Here is an 18,630-nt window from a genome sequence, read left to right as displayed (position 1 = left end):
GTATTTGCGCAGTGGTCTTACAACAGCACTTTGTAAAAAATACACTTTTTTGAATTAACAGTAAAGGTAGCCAATTTTTTTTTGATTTTGTGAAAGATAATGTTACGCTGACTAAATTGATACCCAACATGTCACGCTTCAAAATTGCACCCGCTCATGGAATCACAACAAACTTTTACCCTTAAAAATTGTCATTTAGGACGACGTTTAAAAAATTCTACCGGTAGCATGTTTTGAGTTAAAGAGGAAAGAATTATTGCTCTCGCTCTACCAATTGTGGCAATACCTCACTTGTGTGGTTTGAATACCATTTTCAGAAGTGGGCGCTGCTCACATATGCGAGCGCTTCTGGACGCGAGCTTGGTGGGACGGGTCGGTTTAGATTTTTATTTATTTTACCATTTATTTTTTATTTTTACAGTGTTCTTTTTATTTTTTTTAAATGGTGTCACTTTTATTCCTATTACAAGTAAACATCCCTTGTAATAGAAAAAAAGCATGACAGGACCTCTTAAATATGACATCTGGGCTCAAAAGGACCTCAGATACCATATTTACACTAAAATGCAATAAAAAAAGAAATAAAATTAAATGTTATTTAAAAAAATAAATAAGAAATAAATGTATGGCTCTGCTAAGCGGCAGAGGGCACCAGAGAGTGGCCCTCTCCCACCGCTGATAAAAGTGATCTTGCAGTGAATCCGCTGCAGAGACCACTTTTATCTGAAACCGGACCGTTCACTGAAGAAGAGGATACTGGGGTTGGGGTAGCTAGCTGCTGCCATAACAAAGATATTCCTCTTCAAAGTGGCAACGTATATAGGCATGAGTCGGTCCGGAAGTGGTTAAAAAAGGTCTGAAAAAGCCTATTGGTTGTCCGAGTGATAGGGGCGCCCTTTGTAAATTAGTATAAGGATGGATCAGAGTCACCTGGTTAATCAAACATCAAAACACTTAAAAAAAAAAAGTGTTTTATGGCTTTAAATTGACACTTTCTAGTTCAGGGTGATACATTGATTTCTGTGGATACATATTCTACTTGACATTTCTAGATGTCCCGGTGACCACTGCAACTGAGTGAGAAAATAATCCAAAATTCTAATTTGTTTTTGCTGTCTTGACACAATATGGTGTGTAAATCTTGCCACCCTGGGGCAGGAAAATGTGTGACTAACAAAATCACCATGTGCAAATAAAGAAAAAAAAAAGAAAAAGAAAATGCTTTCAGCAACCACATATAAATATTTAGTGAGCTTCAAAAAATTACAATTTTATTTTTGAGTTAAAGTGGTTGTTAAACTACTGTCATATCTTCACATAATCCCATGTGTTTCCTAATCCTGTGTGCCCATCTCTGTGTTTTTTTAAAAATGTCACCTATACTTGATTTCAAAGCGCTGCTCGGCGCTCACATGACCGGCCGCCTCTCCCCTCTCCAGATCTAAAAGCTAGAGTGGGAGGGGCTGAGAATCCACTCGCTGATGTCAGTCGGGAGGAGGAGGAGGAGGGGAGGAGAGAGGCAGCTGGTCACGTGAGAGCCAAGGGGCGCTCTGAAATCAGGTATAGAATGGCATTTTTTTATAATATACAGGGGCACACAGGACTAGGAAACACAGAGGATTATATGAAACATTAAAGGTAATTTCAGCAGCAGGAGGCAAGGAACAGGCACTGTCACAAGCTGACAGGCAGGGAGGGGAGGGTGAGAGGAGCACAAAAGATGACAGGAGAGCTGCCAATGATGGAGACACGTAAACTGACCATGGTGACAGGGCTCAGCAGGCATCGAGGGCATGGCCAGGCAGGATCAACCAGGTATTTCAGGTGATACAAGAGGCCAAATTACACAGCACAGGCACTGTGTACTTTTTTTATTGTAACAAACACTTTAATGACTTAAGTAATTGTAGCTACTTACTCTTTCTTGAATAAGCTTCCTTCCCCGCAGTTGAATACGTAAGGGCCAGTGGAAGGCCACGATTAATCAGTATGTTATTAATAGACATCGATGTGACTCTGTCCTTTTGCATGATCCTCTGTACATCTTGAGAGTAAGGAGTATTGCCAGCAACCCACACTTGCTCTACGACATTATAGGACACCAGATCTTCTCCATCCTTAGCCACTCTGTAGGTGAAACTCTTGATATCATTCAAGGATGAAGAACAATTCACCCAGCACTGGATTAAGAAGGCACCTGAGGTAAATTGATTATCAGTTAAAATAAGTAGTAATTTTTTCTGGCTGCTTTCTGTTAGAGCTGAACTCCGGGAATGAGACAAATTCCACCCTTGCAGTGGGGTTCATTTATTCTAAGAGTGCAGGGATATCTAATTCATGGCTCTGGCAGGCTCCCTTTATCCTGCATCCCTACTAAGCAGCTTGTCACGCCTACCTCTAGCATTGGTGGTCAGGCACTATAGCTGGCTTCTGTGTTCTTTGACTATAGCAGCCCCCTTTTCCATAAGGCAAGCAGGCCTACCAGTACTCAGTTGCTCCCTGGTCTTATAATTCTATAGCGCCTAGCCATTATTATGAGGCAGGCACAAACCAAGCACAGCAAACAGGTAATTGTTGGTTATCCTCGCGCTACAATGGTTAAACAAAAAGAGCTAATATGGTTGCAGCAAACCACCGACAGAGGTGCAAACCCTCCCCTCAAGTAATACTAGTGATAAAGAATGGTGTTGCGCTCCACACAAAATTAATTAAATCAAATAATAGTGAATAAATAATCGCATACAAAATCTAAAAAAACACACCTATGCAATTATAATAAACAATTAATTTAAACTGTATCTATACCCTATATGCATAAAATCATTATAAAGTGACTAATAGGGTATTCAGAATATACACATATTCCTAGTATCATTTGTAAAGTGATCAGTAAAGAAATTCAAATAGTCTACGTATTCCTAATAAAGTGCAAGTGAAGCAATAAATAGCGAAATCGCAGGTAATAATAATGATAATCCGGAAGGGTGTGCAATCCAAGATGTGTCTCAATCCATAAAAGTGCATCCAAGTGAAAAAATATACGTTAAAAATTGTATAAAAGTAAAATCCAGCAAATAAATAAACAAAAAAATATAAAACTATACAAAAAAATAAATAAAGCTAGATATAAACCACAATCCAAAAAAATTCTTAAAGTGTCTCTATTTGTCGAAAAAGTGGCAATCCATATCAGGTCATGCAAATAAGTGAATCCACACTGTGCTGTGTAAAAAGTTAATTCTGTGAACAAACACGGGATAGTTCCACCGGTGATCTTACAACTCCTCAAAGCAGGTGCTCACACACTGAGTGCAGTGGGTACCTTACCTCACTGCTGTCAGTTAGACAGCAATATGCTCCAATGATTAAGGTGTATATCCTCAGTTGATATAGGTACAGCAATATGCTCCAATGGTTAAGGTGTATGTCCTCAGTTGATATAGGCACCCCAGACACTTCACTATTGGAGCCCCTCTTCTCTTTTCCAGGTTTGATCTGTGGTCCATGGCTGAGTACCTGGAGGGAATTGTCTGGGGTGCCTATATCAACTGAGGACATACACCTTAACCATTGGAGCACATTGCTGTACCTATATCAACTGAGGATATACACCTTAATCATTGGAGCATATTGCTGTCTAACTGACAGCAGTGAGGTAAGGTACCCACTGCACTCAGTGTGTGAGCACCTGCTTTGAGGAGTTGTAAGATCACCGGTGGAACTATCCCGTGTTTGTTCACAGAATTAACTTTTTACACAGCACAGTGTGGATTCACTTATTTGCATGACCTGATATGGATTGCCACTTTTTCGACAAATAGAGACACTTTAAGAATTTTTTTGGATTGTGGTTTATATCTAGCTTTATTTATTTTTTTGTATATTTTTATATTTTTTTGTTTATTTATTTGCTGGATTTTACTTTTATACAATTTTTAACGTATATTTTTTCACTTGGATGCACTTTTATGGATTGAGACACATCTTGGATTGCACACCCTTCTGGATTATCATTATTATTACCTGCGATTTCGCTATTTATTGCTTCACTTGCACTTTATTAGGAATACGTAGACTATTTGAATTTCTTTACTGATCACTTTACAAATGATACTAGGAATATGTGTATATTCTGAATACCCTATTAGTCACTTTATAATGATTTTATGCATATAGGGTATAGATACAGTTTAAATTAATTGTTTATTATAATCGCATAGGTGTGTTTTTTTAGATTTTGTATGCGATTATTTATTCACTATTATTTGATTTAATTCATTTTGTGTGGAGCGCAACACCATTCTTTATCACAGCAAACAGGTACTTGTGGTTGTCAGACAGGCGGAGTGGTCAGTGGCAGTTCGGATACAGGACAGGCAGCATTTAGAGAGTAGTCAGAGTCAAATCCATGGTCAAAAGGCAGGCTGAGTTTGGAGCATAGTCAAAGTCCAATCCAAGGTCGATAACAAGGTAATCCAAACTAGCTGCCAGGGCTAGGGCAAAGATCAGGATCGAGGCATAAGAAAAAGGCAGTAAAACAGGGAGCTTAAAATACGTGTTGCAAACACTATCACAAACATGACACTGAGGGCTTTTCAGGTTTAAAATAGGTTTGAACACCACCCAAAGGCTGTATCTAGCAATCACTCTACAGATGGACAGTCAGACAGGGAGGGTGCAGCTCAGTCAAAATCAGGTTGCTGGAATGAGATCAGTAGCTACCATGGGTCCGGAGCGTTACATGCTCCTGACACAGGGTCAGTCCAAGGTCACATGCTCATCTCCTCACATACAATAGAGGGTTAAATGCCCTTCATTAAGTGTGATGTTACTAAGGGGCCAGCCACAAACCAAGGAGGTGCACTGGAGTCTCCCACGATAAGGGATAGGTTAATACACCTTATCCTTGCACCCCTAGACTAAACAAGCATTTAACCCTTATAGTGCTGGGAGGAGCCAAGTGCAAGGGTAGACTGAGTGAGTATGAACCGCATGTAATACACCATTTATTGGTAGTTTTTTTTATGATGTGAGTTTAGTGACACTTTATCTGTTGGAGAGTCCTGTTGTTTACAGTCCCAATAGCTCAAGCTGAAATTTACACACACACAAGTGAATGAATCAAAACAGTGAGCCCTCCTTTATTAGAAGATTAACTCCAAGATTTCAGCGAGAGCCACCTTACCTGGAAGGATGCTGCTGCTCCAAACAATTATATATATATATTTTTAATGGCCCATTGGCTCTCTAACATCCACAATAAAAGGCAAGACAGAAAAATAATGGACAGGAGAGCAAGGAGGTTATTGCTTCCCTGCCCCAACAGCCCATTACTAATAAGATTGGTGATCAGAAAGTGTATCATATAATTATCCTTCAGGAACAATCATTATTCACCATGTCCACCATGTCACACTCTATAGCGTACTCTCTCTTTAGCACACAGAAAACTGTCCCTACCATGAAAGGGCTAGTTGAGTTGTGTTTGGTCCTGCCAAAGGTTTTCAGTCATTCCCTTAATTGAGACGAGTGCCACGATTGAAAACTACTGTTCTGGATAGCCTTGGAGGCACAGGCTTGCACACCTCTTCCCATCAATCTTTTAATGTGGGTTTCTCCCACAATCCTCTGCCTTACACTGTCACATTCATTGTATTTGTGGTATTATTCCTGCAAACAACTCTCCCTACTCTCCTGTAGAGACATTATTTGGCAAGCTGGAAATTTCCCCCGGATCTTTGGCCATAGGAATTCCAATAGTGTCCAAATAAAGGCCTCTATCATGTGGAACACTTTCTGGTTCTTAGGGGAATACACCCCTCTACATATTTTACACAACAGCTTGAGATGCCTGATGCTGAGCTTTACTGCTTGCAGCAAATTCTCAATTTTCCTCGCCCCTTACAATGAAACACCATTGACATTACCACAAGAACAGCTTTTGAAAGCAGATGTTTCCATGGCGAGGCTCAGAAGAAGGGCATCACAAGCCTATATAAGTTATTTGTCTCCACTTCAACTAGACTTTCGTATATGCTCGACTGGGAATGGGACATAGACGAGGAGATGGACAAGGAGGACTGGAGGGACTGGTCTCTTAGAATACATAAATACATTATGAATGTCTCCCTTGTGGAGGCAAGCTATAAGGTCCTCTCTCATTCGTATTTGGTCCCAGAATGTTTGTCAAGAATGTAGGCTGGTTCCTCCTTGCTCTGTTTCCAGGGATGTGGGCAAGTGGGAATGATGTTCCACATATGGAGGACGATTCCTAGAATTAGATGATACTGGATACGAGTTCATTCCCTGATCTTCATGGCGACCATGACTAAAATTAAAAACTCCAGTACTGCACTGCTTAATGACCCCATAGCTGGAGTTTACAGATCTACCCAGGCCTTAATCTATTTTATATTCCTGGCAGCCAAAATTGCAATTGCAACTGCCCGAAAGAGTCGAGTGGTAGACTTTAGATTAATGAAATGTAAACTCTCAAGGATCAAGATCAACGAGAAGATGGTCTGCCTCTTACTTGATATCTCCACCAGGTTTGAGTGAATCTGGAGCGCATGGATTAGTTACTTGCAGACTGCATATTAATAACAAATCCTTTTTTGCTGGAATAGATGGGACTGTCACGAAGTTGAATTATGTCTCCCCCTTTTCTCTTCCTCTCCTAAGCCCCATACACACTATCAGATTATCTGCTGAGTTTTTCCTTCAGATTTACCAAAACCATGTAGTAGAAGGGCCTGCCTGATTGCATACACATTGAAACTCCTAAGGTTTGTCCTCATATTATATGTTTTTGGTAAATCTGAAGGAAAAACTCAGCAGAGATAATCTGATAGTGTGTATGGGGCTTTGTTCCCTGCAAAGAGTGCAGAGACGGACTTGTCATCCGCCGGCTCAGCGGAGATCAACGGAGCGATCCCCGCTGAGCAAGCAGAGTAGTAAAAACAGACAGCCCCATGTGGCCTGAGGGTAAACTTTGGTATATGGGTTTGCTGTACCTATAATAGATCAATGCCTGTCTTTTTTCTTTTTATTTGCCTACATTGTGAGCTTCATTTGCCGTAACCATCAATAGAAATATTGAAACAGAAAACTACTATTCTGAGTTCTAGGCATTTAAATAGACAGGCCTATTCTGGGCAGAGTAATAGCTCCCTTCTCCAGCACTCCTTTGATGAGTATGCCCAAGTACCAGAAGGTACTTTCACATTGCCCAAAATGTGTCTCTTTATTTACTTGACTTCTATTGAGTGTGAAGATTGGAGTTTCCCATATTTTTTGTGGTTGAATGTATCCTCTTAATATTATTGAATTACCATAATCCAATTACAATCCAATGTCTTACCTTTAAACCCAACTTTCTCACCGATTTCTCTCAGATGTATTTGAAAATAATATAAGTAACTCTTAAAATACATAATATAATACTGCCATTGAATGTCATCCAGGTTCCCCTTTGACCAACTTTGTTTGAATTCAATAAGCCCTGAGTCATTGTAGGCTGCCAGTGTCTCAATGTCTTCAACCTCCAGGGAGCCCCAGAAGGTCCATACTTGGTCACTGGATAAATAGGAATTCTGTGTGGCTGTCATGCTGATAGAGCCTGGGGAAAGAAGCGATTGTGAGTTGTCTGACTATGTCTCTCACATACATGATTAATGAATTTGTCAAACTCCATCCCTGCAATTCTACACTCCAAATAATCCCTTGATTTTTTTATATGGGTTTAAGTTGGCCACATTAGCCATTTACGTAACAAACATTGCCAATTCAATAAATACTAGCAAACATGCAACAAGTAACAACATAAATAGACAAGTGTTTCCAGAAGAGAGTATTTGGGTGTAAAATTCAAATGTCTTAACTAAGAACCACAAAGTAAAAAAGAAGAATATTTAGGGGCACTCTGCCTCCTATCTGTTATGTAAGATTTTTTAGGATGTAATATTGTCAGAGAGGCAACAGAATAGAATTAATTTTAAAATCAAGTAAAGCTTTATTACGAAATGAGTAAAAACATGCATAAGGTTCATAAGACCACATGACATTTTAAAATATCACATTGTGCATATAAAACGAATCAAAATTGATGGTATGGTATAGAATGAGATGGAAGATTCCCAATAATTGGGTCCGACACGTTTCGTTGACTTGATCTGCTCCCTTAGGGAACTCAGACATCCATCAAATGTGTAGATACATTGAGAATAGTCAATTGCTGCAGCTCCAGGGGGACAGGAGGAACACCACAATTCAGAGTCAGCTATAGCCCAGCCAAAATGCAGGCGACAAACTGTCCGGAACTAGACCATTCAGGAGGGGTGGTCAACTTTACACTGTTCTGTCCCAATCCATGTAGACAGAAAAAGACCTCAGCCAATACGAACATCTGCTCCCCCTGAATGGCCCAGTGCCTGACAGATTGTCCCCTGCATGAAACAAATCCTTTTACATAAGGTGTACCTGTTTATCTGCAGTCTTCTTTTCTCAGAGCCCAGTGAGGAAAGATCAGAGAGTAGATAGAAGGGAAGGGACACATCACATAGGAACAGGGCCGAAGACTGTCACTCACAGGCTGTGTGGTGGAGGTCCCTCGCCGGTCATCTTTTTTCTCTTGGTGTCAGGAAAACTTGCTGATAGCAGAGGAACAAATTATCAGACAAAAATGACACTTAGTGCTCTGGACTGAGACAAATACACAATGGGGGATATGCTTTGTTCATATTTCATATGTGAGGTTTAAAACCACTTTAAGGCTGTTTCTGGTATAACTCTTTCTGACAATCATACATATATAAACATCCTGCAGCCTGATGTGCCATGCTAGGGATACATTCTATAAATACCTTCCTCTCAATCTCAGATGTTACTGACAACTTTGGTCACCATTGACGTTCAGTAACCAATTGAGCGGAGTTCCTGACCATGTGATCATATGCAGGCTGGAAGCTTCATTGACAAAAAAATTGAGAGTCTTTAACCTGAAGTAAAACACTTTAGGCTGCAGTGTTCATCTATAGTGCCATATTTTAACCCTTTCGCTGCCAGAGCCATTTTTGCTTGACTATGGTATTAACTATGGCTTGTTACCTCCTGCACCAATAACCCCATTCCCCCCTCTAATAACCACACAACACTGAAATGGAGTAAATTGGCCATCACAGCCGTTTTATTAACCAAATATAAATATAAAATAATTTCCATAATAATTAACATAATAAGCTTTTCAAACATAACATCTTGTTATTCCCTAAAATAGAGCATAAGGTCCCAATAGGCATCAAAACCAGAACTGTACCTGCTAGTCACTTCTCAGGCCTCCAGTCACGAAACCACTGACTCAGAAACAACTAGCAGGCACCCATATACCACCTGGGAGGAATACCTCAGACGGGTCCCTACACCATGCCTTTTGATGTGCCCATATGACCTAAAAGGACCTTGCACCCACCACCACCACTCAAACCTGACACCTTAGGTTTGAGCGGAGCTCCACACCCTCAGGGCCCTCTGTATACCTTCCTCCAAACCAAGACACCACATGTCGATACCAACTTCATTCAAATGAACACTGTCCCTGCATAAGTATCTCCAAGGTTCAACCACCAACTCGTAATGGTGCACCGTCAAACCCCCATTGCGCATCAGAAATCTTGCCACCTCCAGATTCACCTTAACCCTTGCCTTGTTAATGCCTACCATCGACCTAGCCCACCTCCATTGTTTACGTGCTACCATATCCGACCATACTATTTTCAAGTTTGGGTAATCTATTCAAAGCCACAAGAAGTCAAATTTGACATCCTGTATGAGCTCTCTTATAGACCACAGCCCTAACAAATTCCCCCCAGCACGTACCAATAACACATGGGGGGCTCTATCCAGCCGAGCATAGCTCTTAAACTCTGGAACTACTCTACTCCACAATAGACCGGACATCCCGATCCAGTGAATCACTGTCTCCTCCCACAGAGGGGACAAAAAGGACAAAATACATGCACAAAACCCCAACATGAATTAACGTACTACAGCAACTTAGGATGAACATACAGGCAATAACCCCGAGATTCCAAGTCGCCGCAATGCCTACTCACTAGGGATGGTCCAGATGTTTGAGTCGAACGTAAGTTCGACTCGAACATCGCATTTTCTATGGGAGAAATCAAAAGTGCTAATTTTAAAGGCTTATATGCATGGTATTGTCATAAAAAAAAGTGTTTGGGGACCTGGGTATCAATGCAAAAAAAAGTTTAAAAAAAAAACGGCAATGAGCAGTGATTTTAATAATGCTTAAAGTGAAACAATAAAAGTATAATATTCCCCTACTTAACTAAGAACCACAAACTAAAAAAGATGAACATTTAGGAGCCACTCGGTTACTCGCTACGGGAAAGCTATATGGATGTCCCCGTGTGTCAGAGGGGGGTGGGGTCACCCAGTGATGTCATTGTGTTATAAAAGAACTGCCACCTGAGAGGCCCCGTCATTACGGTGGGTTCCTCCCATGGAGGCAGATCGTAGGCGGCTTGCATTTTTTTGAGGAAGGAAGAAGGAAGTACATTTGTACCCTTTACCGGGATCTGTGGGTCCCCTTGTTAAAGGGGGCTTCCAGATTCTGATAAGCCCCCTGCCCACATACCCCCACAACCACTGGGCAAGGGTTGTGGGGATAAGGCCATTCTCCCCATCAACATGGGGACAAGGTGCTTTGGGGGGCTGCTACCCCAAAGCGCCCTCCCAATGTGGAGGGCATGTGGCCTGGTACGGTTCAGGAGTAGGGGGGCAGGTTGCATGCTCGGATAAGGGTCTGGTATGGATTTTTGGGGGACCCCACGCCATTTTATTTTAGCGCGGGGTTCCCCTTAATATCCATACCAGACCTGAAGGGCCTGGTATGGAATTTGGGGGGACCCCCATGCATTTTTTTACATTTTGGTTCGGGGTTCCCCTGTGTTTTTATCAATGAACTTTTATGTGTATTGCCCAACAATTCATTATAGCAGCGAGTAGTTTTAAATTACTTTTTTTACTTTAGAAATGTAATTTTGCTGTTTTGGAATATTACACTTTTATTGTTTCACTTTAAGCAATATTAAAATCACTGCTCCCTAAAAAAAAACGTCAATTTTTTTAAACTTTTTTTTGCATTGATACATGTCCCCTGGGGCAGGACCCAGGTTCCCAATCCCTTTTTAAGACAATACCATTCATATAAGCCTTTAAAATTAGCACTTTTGATTTTTCATGTTCGTGTCCCATAGACTTTAACGGTGTTCACACAAATTTTTTGCCTGTTCGCATGTTCTGGTGCGAACCGAATGGGGGAGGTGTTCGGCCCATCCCTACTCCTCACTCAAACTCCATCACAGCCCAAATGTGAAAAGAATGAGAAGCAAAATCCGATGGACAAAATCCCAACACCCACAAACACCTCTGAAACACTGCCGTGAATTGATACCGAGACAAAGTCGAACCATCCACATGCAAAAGCAGGGGTCTGACCCTGACTGGGTGTGACTCCAGGAAACACAAAACAACCAGCACCAGACAACCCGGTGACCCGCTAACACCGAACAACTCAACCCATACCCCCCGCCCGGCTTGGTCGGTCTTGGATCTTCAGATCCAAAAACAACCAAATTGTTGCTGTATTGCACGTCCGCTGACTGCAAACCATCGGACCCCCCACCCTAGAAGAATAAACCAATTCCCAGATGCACAGCACTCCGAAAAATGCCAAGGAAAAAGCCGACTGAAACAAAAGGTCCTCATAGTCCGACAAACATACTTTAGACATGTTCAAACACTGCATAATTTTATTTGCCTAAAAATGTCCTTGCTAAGACCATTCCTACTCTTTCAGAATATACTTATACTCTCCTAAAAATGCCTCTGAAGAAGGAAGGGATTGTATCCTGAAACGTCAGGCTATTGGAGGATTTCTTGTATTCATATTCATCTTTGAATTTGTTTAACAGTGTATTGTATGTAAAGGAATTTTTTCTTGCATAGAATGTATTTTATACATATTTCTTAAAAAATATATTTTTCAAATAAAATTATATTTTAATAAATAAGGTTTTTCCTTGTTCGCCTTTAAAGTCCCGCTGTACCAGGGGGTACTTGTATCTCTCTTTTGAGGGTCCTTGTAGAACAAACACACTTCCAGCAGCACCAGGAAAAATTAACCTAACAACTCAAAGTACACTGGATGACGACCATTCACTGGCCAAGGCCTCCTGCCGTAACCCTTCACTGCTTGCCGCACAAAAAAAAATCCTTCGTGCAATCCCTGCGACCCAACTGTTTGAACAAAAAGCCAACCTTGCCAGTTTACTATTCAATACTGACACCGAAACTCCCATCTCCTATGAAATACAACATCAAGAACCCATCATCCCCTTCAGGTGCCATTCCACCAAAACGATGGACCAAATCTAACCACTCCTCCCAGGATTTTGAATACACCAACCAGGTAGCCTCACTCACCGACCGCCGAAAATGTGCTGGACAAGGAACTCCCAGAGTCAACAAACGAAACTTGTCCCACTGAAACCAAGAAAAAGCATCGGCCAAGGAATTAGTGCACCCTGGGATATGAACCGCATATACAAAGCATTCCAATGCAAACAAGCTAACACCAAATGTCTCAACAAATGCACAGCCGGTGGTAATGACGCCGACACGCTATTAATAGCCTGCACAAAACAGGTCCAAAAGTGCCAGGTTCCTAGTAAACCCCACCTCTCTACATTCCAAGGGCCATGGGCCCGCACTCCACTGCCCCGAAAATGTGCCCCATAGCCCACCAATCCTGCTGCATCAGTAAAAAGCTCCAAATCAAAACTGCCATTATAGGAATCCAAAAAGGATTCCCAAACTCCCAGGTCCGCCCTGTGTTCCCAGGTCAGGTAAATATGATGTCCCGGCGTCTGAACCCCCGCTGTAGCCGCCGCCAGCAAGCAGTTAAAAACCCTGCCCATCGGCATTAAACTGACAAGCAAAGTTGAGTTTACCCAAAAACGACTGAAGTCTGCGCAGGGTCAACTTACCAGCCCCCCGCGCTGAAACCACCGCCACCCTCAAATCTGTCAACTTGGGAGGCGGCATTCCATGGCCACAGTATCAATCAAAATCCCAAGAAAGCTTAGCACTGTGGCCGGACCTTCCATTTTGTCTGCTGCCAGCCGAATGCCAAAGAGTTCCACCATGTGCTGAACAGTGGCCAACAAAATCCTACACTGATTAGAAGCGTCCGGCCCGATACACAAAAAATCATCCAAGTAGTGGATGACAGACGGAACCCCAGACACCTCCCTGACCACCCACTCAAAGAATGAACTAAAAGTTTCAAACAAAGAACATTAAATAGCCCCACCACATGGGCAAACATTGATCAATGAAGTAACACCCCTGCCACTTACCAACCAACAAATGAAAACTGTCCGGATGTAATGGCAACAGGCGAAAAGCAAATTCAATAGCCGTTTTTGCCAATAAAGGCCCCTGACCATATAACCAAACCCAGCACACCACCATATCGAAAGAAGTCTATGAAACGGAACACAGGCCCAGATCTATGGATTCATTCGCTGAGCCCCCCTTGGGATAGGAAAAATGATGGATCAATCTAAACTTGTTGGGTTCCTTTTTGGGGACCACTCCCAAAGAAGAAACCATCAAATTATCCAGCGGTGAAGAGGCAAATGGACTAGCTATATGGCCCAGCTCAACCTCTTTTGACAATTTTTTGGACACCCCTTCCGGGCCAGCCAATGCCGACCTCAAATTGTCTGCAGGTTGGGAGGGTGGGTAATCCTACATGGAATACGAGCGCCCTCCTAAAATCCTGAAGCCAGCAGTTCCGCTGTCTCCCTCTGTGGATACCTACCTAGAAACGGGCGTATACTTGCTATGCTCACCGGAGTCCTCCCTTTTTCCCACAAGCTCCCCCGTTCTGCCCTTGCCCCTTTGTGTGCATTTATTGAGGGAATGGGACCCCGCAGCCGGAGCACTCGTGTTTAAATTTGCACGTTGTTCCAAACTTAAAATTCCCTTTGTTGAACACCCAACAACACCCCTTACGTTTGTTGACCGACTGTCAGAGGTAGAAGATCCGCAGGCCCCTGACTGAAAAACCGACATCCCAGCCAGCGCCAAGGTCATAAGCCGCATCCTAAGACTAATGTCTTTGTGGTCCCAGCGCAATTATGGACGTACTGTCATCGTAGCTGAGCCTGGCCAGACCCCCATAAACTCGCTAGCTTCCCCGATTGAGTACAGGTAGCAAAAGAGAGCGGAGCAATTCTCCGGCGCCCTTTCCCCTATAACACTCGCTAAAATGGCAAATGTCTGAAGCCAATTTGTAAATGACAAAGGAATGAGCCTGTACCTCCTCTTCTCCTCCTCCTCTTTTTTACTCTCATCTAACTTACCTCTGTTCAGATTAAATTTCTCCAGTGGAAGAAGGGAAAAAATTTTGACATACTCACCCGCCAAATTTTTTACCGCGCTTCCTGCTTGAGGTGTGCTCCCAGCAGCCCTTCAAAACAAACGTACACCTCACATTTTGTTGAATTTACCAAGCTAACCCTGTCCACCTCCTTAGCCAGTGCCTTACCTTGTCCGCCGCACCATCCTCCCCTGCTACTGACACTTGCGCCACCCCTGCTCCCGAGGCAACTGACGCCAATATCTGCACCAGATCCTGATCCCCCAGAATCCACTGCCACGTCCACCCCTGTCACAGACACACCAATCAACCCCCTCCCCCCCCCAGAACCCGTTCCCTCAAACACAGGCATACACACAGAAGACAAAGATTGTCGGCCAAAACAGCCTCTTACCAGGCTGCTGCAGATTTTGACCTCCACGAGCCATCACCGTGCTCCCCTTAGCTGCTAGCACCTCCACTGGCTCTTCTTTGCTCTCGTCTTTCAGCTCCCCCTCAGATAGGGTAGCATCCTCGCGATCCTCCACGCTGCCCCAGCCCGTTACACCTGAAGTCTGCTGGGTGCCACCGCAGATGCCCATGACCTCACCACTCGCTACCTTCCAGGGGGGCCTAGGTTGCTCCCCATAATTGACCGGATGGGCCCTTGCCACACTGCTTATCTGGCCAATCGATCTGGATGCCTGGACCTCTGAGCCCGTGTCACAGCGGGGGTGCAGGGACAGCACTCCCGCTCCCAGCTCCCGTGAGCAGTTCCCCGACCAGGGTGTGCAGCTAGTCGGCGCTGTGCACTGCCGCTGTCACCCTTAGCTGGGCCATGAATGTTTCTACGTCCCCCATGCTAAAGAAAAACAAGCGGAGCAGTAGCCAGGAGGCAAGTTACTTACCCTCTCTCCCCCCTTCCTGTTTGGTTCACTTCCTTCCACAGCTCCACCCCACTACACCTAGCCCACTGCACTGCTCTGCCTCCTAAGCCTTCCCCCTTTCAATTACTTCCTGTACCAAGCCCCATTAACCCCTGTCATGCCGGCCCTCCATTTATACCTCTGGTAATACTCCGGGCCTCTCTTTTTGCACGCATGCTTAAAAAATTATTTTAGGACTGAAGATTACATTACCCCCAAAGCATTATATATTTTTTTAAAGCAGACACCCTAGAGCAGTGATGGCGAACCTTGGCACCCCAGATGTTTTGGAACTACATTTCCCATGATGCTCTGGCACTCTGCAGTGTAGTAGAGCATGTAGTTCCAAAACATCTGGGGTGCCAAGGTTCGCCATCACTGCCCTAGAGAATAAAATATTGGCAGTTCCAATTTTTTATGTTACATTGATTTTAGGGCACACAAACACAATACATTACCAAATTTTTTGGTAAAATATAAAAGATAAGGTTGCACTGAGTAAAGAGATAACATTTCAAACCATAAATTTGCATGCATATTGCAAACTTCAGTACCCTATATTTTCTATAGGCGACACTTACCATAGGTGTTTAGTGTTGCAAATAGGGATGAGCCAAACACCCCCCGGTTCGGTTTGCACCAGAACTTTCGAACAGACTGCAAATTCGTGCGAACTTTAGAACCCCATTGAAGTCTATGGGACTCGAACGTTCGAAATAAAAAGTGCTAATTTTAATGGCTAATATGCAAGATATTGTCCTAAAAAGGGTTTGGGGACCTGGCTCCTGCCCCAGGGGACATGGGTCAATGCCTAAAATGTTTTTAAAAACGGTCGTTTTTCAGGAGCACTGATTTTAAGGACGATTAAAGTGAAAAAAAAAGTGAAATATTCCTTTAAATATCGTGCCTGGGGGGTGTCTATAGTATGCCTGTGAAGTGCCACGTGTTTCCCGTGTTAGAACAGTGCCTGCACAAAATGACATTTAATGGAAAAAAAGTCATTTAAAACTGCTTGCGGTTTTAATGTAATATCTTGTTCCGGCAATATGGATAAAAATCATTGAGAAAAATGGCATGGGTAGCCACCCCTGCCCATTACTAGCCCCTTTGGGTCTTGTACAGATATTAAGGGGAACCCCGTACCCATAAAAAAAGGAAAGACGTGCCCTATATACTCAGAACAGCAGTATACAGGCGGTGCAAACAAGACAGGGACTGTGTAGGTTTGTTGTGTTAAAACGGGACTGCACTGCGTAAAAAAACATTAAAAGCCAGCATACTACAGCTGCTGACTTTTAATAAATGGACACTCACCTGTCCAGGGGTCCAGCGATGCCGGCAGCCGAGATCGATTGATCGCTCGGGTCTCGGCTGCTGCCGCCGCCATTCTAGGTGAGGGAATCAGGAAGTGAAGCAAAGCGGCTTCACTTCCCAGTTCCTTACTGCGCATGCGCGAGTCGCGCAGCGCAATAGGAATTGTCCGCGCTGTCTCTGGGACCCGTGTGTGTCCCAGCAGACAGCGCGCAGGGACAGGAAGAGGCATAGACTCCCGTGGGAGTCTATGCCCGGAAGTGGGTGTAAGTATCTGTCTTTGACAGGTATCTGCACCCCCTCCCCCCTGAAAGGTGCCAATTGTGACACGGGAGGGGGGGGAGGGTTCCGATCAGCGGAAGTTCCACTTTAGGGTGGAACCCCGCTTTAAATAGAATCTGTTTATAATTTTGAACTGGTACATTTTTAAAGTGTAGCTCCAGTCAAAAAATCAATTTTTAAGTGTTTTGGAAAACATAGGGAAGGGTTATCACCCCTGTATAATTTGTTTTGCCGTCCGTCTTTTTTCATCTCACTTCCTGTTGTCTCCTTCCGTTTGCAAGTAGGAGACGTTTGTAAGTTGGATGTTTGAAAGTAGGGGCCTGCCCTATATGCTCTGCAGAAATGGCAGAAGAAGGTGTTGGTTTAGCCACAACATTGTAAGCCCTCAAAGTGACTCTTAGTGGGCGCTGGAGCGCCCTGCTGTGAACGATTATATCAAGAATTGTAATTACATGCCATTGTTGAACAGTGGTAGAAAAATTGGGCCTTTGGTGGTTGTGGTGGTGGTGCTGGTGTCACAACACTATAAGTCCTCACAGTTAGGCCGCGTACACACGGGCGGATTGTCTGCCCAACTAAGTTCGTCAGACAATCCGACAGACAGTCCGTCCAACATTTGAATGAACGGACTTGACCACACACGATGAACAGACAGTCCGCTGAAAGCTTGCGCGATGACGTGTACAGCACGTACGACGGGACTAGAAAAACAACGTCCAATACACTGCAATGCAACCTTCGGCCGTGTAAATCCTTTCTGAGCATGCGCCATACTTAGTCCGTCCAACTTGCCTACACACGAGCGGACTGTCCGCTGAAACCAAGTTTGGACGGACAAAACCAAGTTTGGACGGACAAAATTACGGAAATTCCGAAAGACTTAGTCCATCAGACTGTCCGCTGAAAAAGTCCGCTGAAGCCCACACACGAGCGGATTGTCCGCTGAAACACGGTTCAGCGGACTAAGTTGGGCAGACAATCCGCCCGTGTGTATGCGGCATTACTCTCGGGGGGCACAGGAACGGGCCCTGCTGCAAAATATTCTATCAAGAATTGTAATTACATGCCCCTGTTAAACAGGGGCAGAAAAATTGGGCCTTAGACACTGGTGCTGGTGCCACGACACTGCAACCTCTCCCGTTTACTCTAGTTGTAATGCAGGAATGAGCCCTGCGGCAAAGCATTGCATCAAAAATTGTAATTACATGCCCCTGTTAAACAGGGGCAGAAAAATTGGGCTGGTGGCATCACCCAGAACCAAAAATTTTCTTCCAAGATATCAGCGGAGGAGGAAGAGGATAGATAGTCAACATAACAGGACAGTCACTCAGCATCAGTATAGGCAGTCTTGAAGGGATGTGATATTTCCAAAAAAATTATTTGGTTACATCAGCTTCAGGTGCTTGGTAGCTGTGGGTGATCCAAGACTGATTCATCTTGATGAAGGTCAGTCGATCAACCGAGTCGGTGGACAGGCGCACCCTATGATCGGTAACAAAGCCACCAGCAGCACTGAAGGTGCGTTCCGAAAGAACGCTGGATGCAGGACAGGCCAGTAGCTAAATTGCATACTGTGCAAGCTCTGGCCAGTGATCCATTCTCAAGACCCAGTAAGCCAGAGGATTTTCGGTGGGAAAGGTGTCCAAGTCTAACCTTGCCCCTAGG

General features: G+C 43.7%; 1 protein-coding gene across 2 annotated transcripts in view; it reads right to left on the bottom strand.

Moving 5' to 3' along the window:
* Nucleotides 1-18,630, bottom strand: part of LOC143988952 (antigen-presenting glycoprotein CD1d-like) — a 78,890-nt gene that overhangs the window by 53,041 nt on the left and 7,219 nt on the right. The window contains exons 1-3 of one of the 2 annotated variants that reach the window (XM_077488913.1): nucleotides 8,479-8,637; nucleotides 7,361-7,618; nucleotides 1,919-2,197 (exon numbers count right to left, since the gene is read on the bottom strand). In XM_077488913.1, the coding sequence (XP_077345039.1) occupies nucleotides 1,919-2,197; nucleotides 7,361-7,607 (526 nt within the window). In that variant the 5' untranslated portion in view covers nucleotides 7,608-7,618; nucleotides 8,479-8,637. Of the gene's footprint in view, nucleotides 1-1,918; nucleotides 2,198-7,360; nucleotides 7,619-8,478; nucleotides 8,638-18,630 lie in introns of those variants that run through there. The other variant, XM_077488902.1, reaches the window with a different exon arrangement.

Source organism: Lithobates pipiens, unplaced genomic scaffold (genome assembly GCF_037356315.1).
Source record: "Lithobates pipiens isolate NorthernLeopardFrog02 unplaced genomic scaffold, aLitPip1_a1.2 Scaffold_1, whole genome shotgun sequence".
Lineage (NCBI taxonomy): Eukaryota > Metazoa > Chordata > Amphibia > Anura > Ranidae > Lithobates > Lithobates pipiens.
The sequence above is the reverse complement of the archived record's forward strand: the minus strand, read 5'-3'. Positions and strand labels throughout refer to the sequence as shown.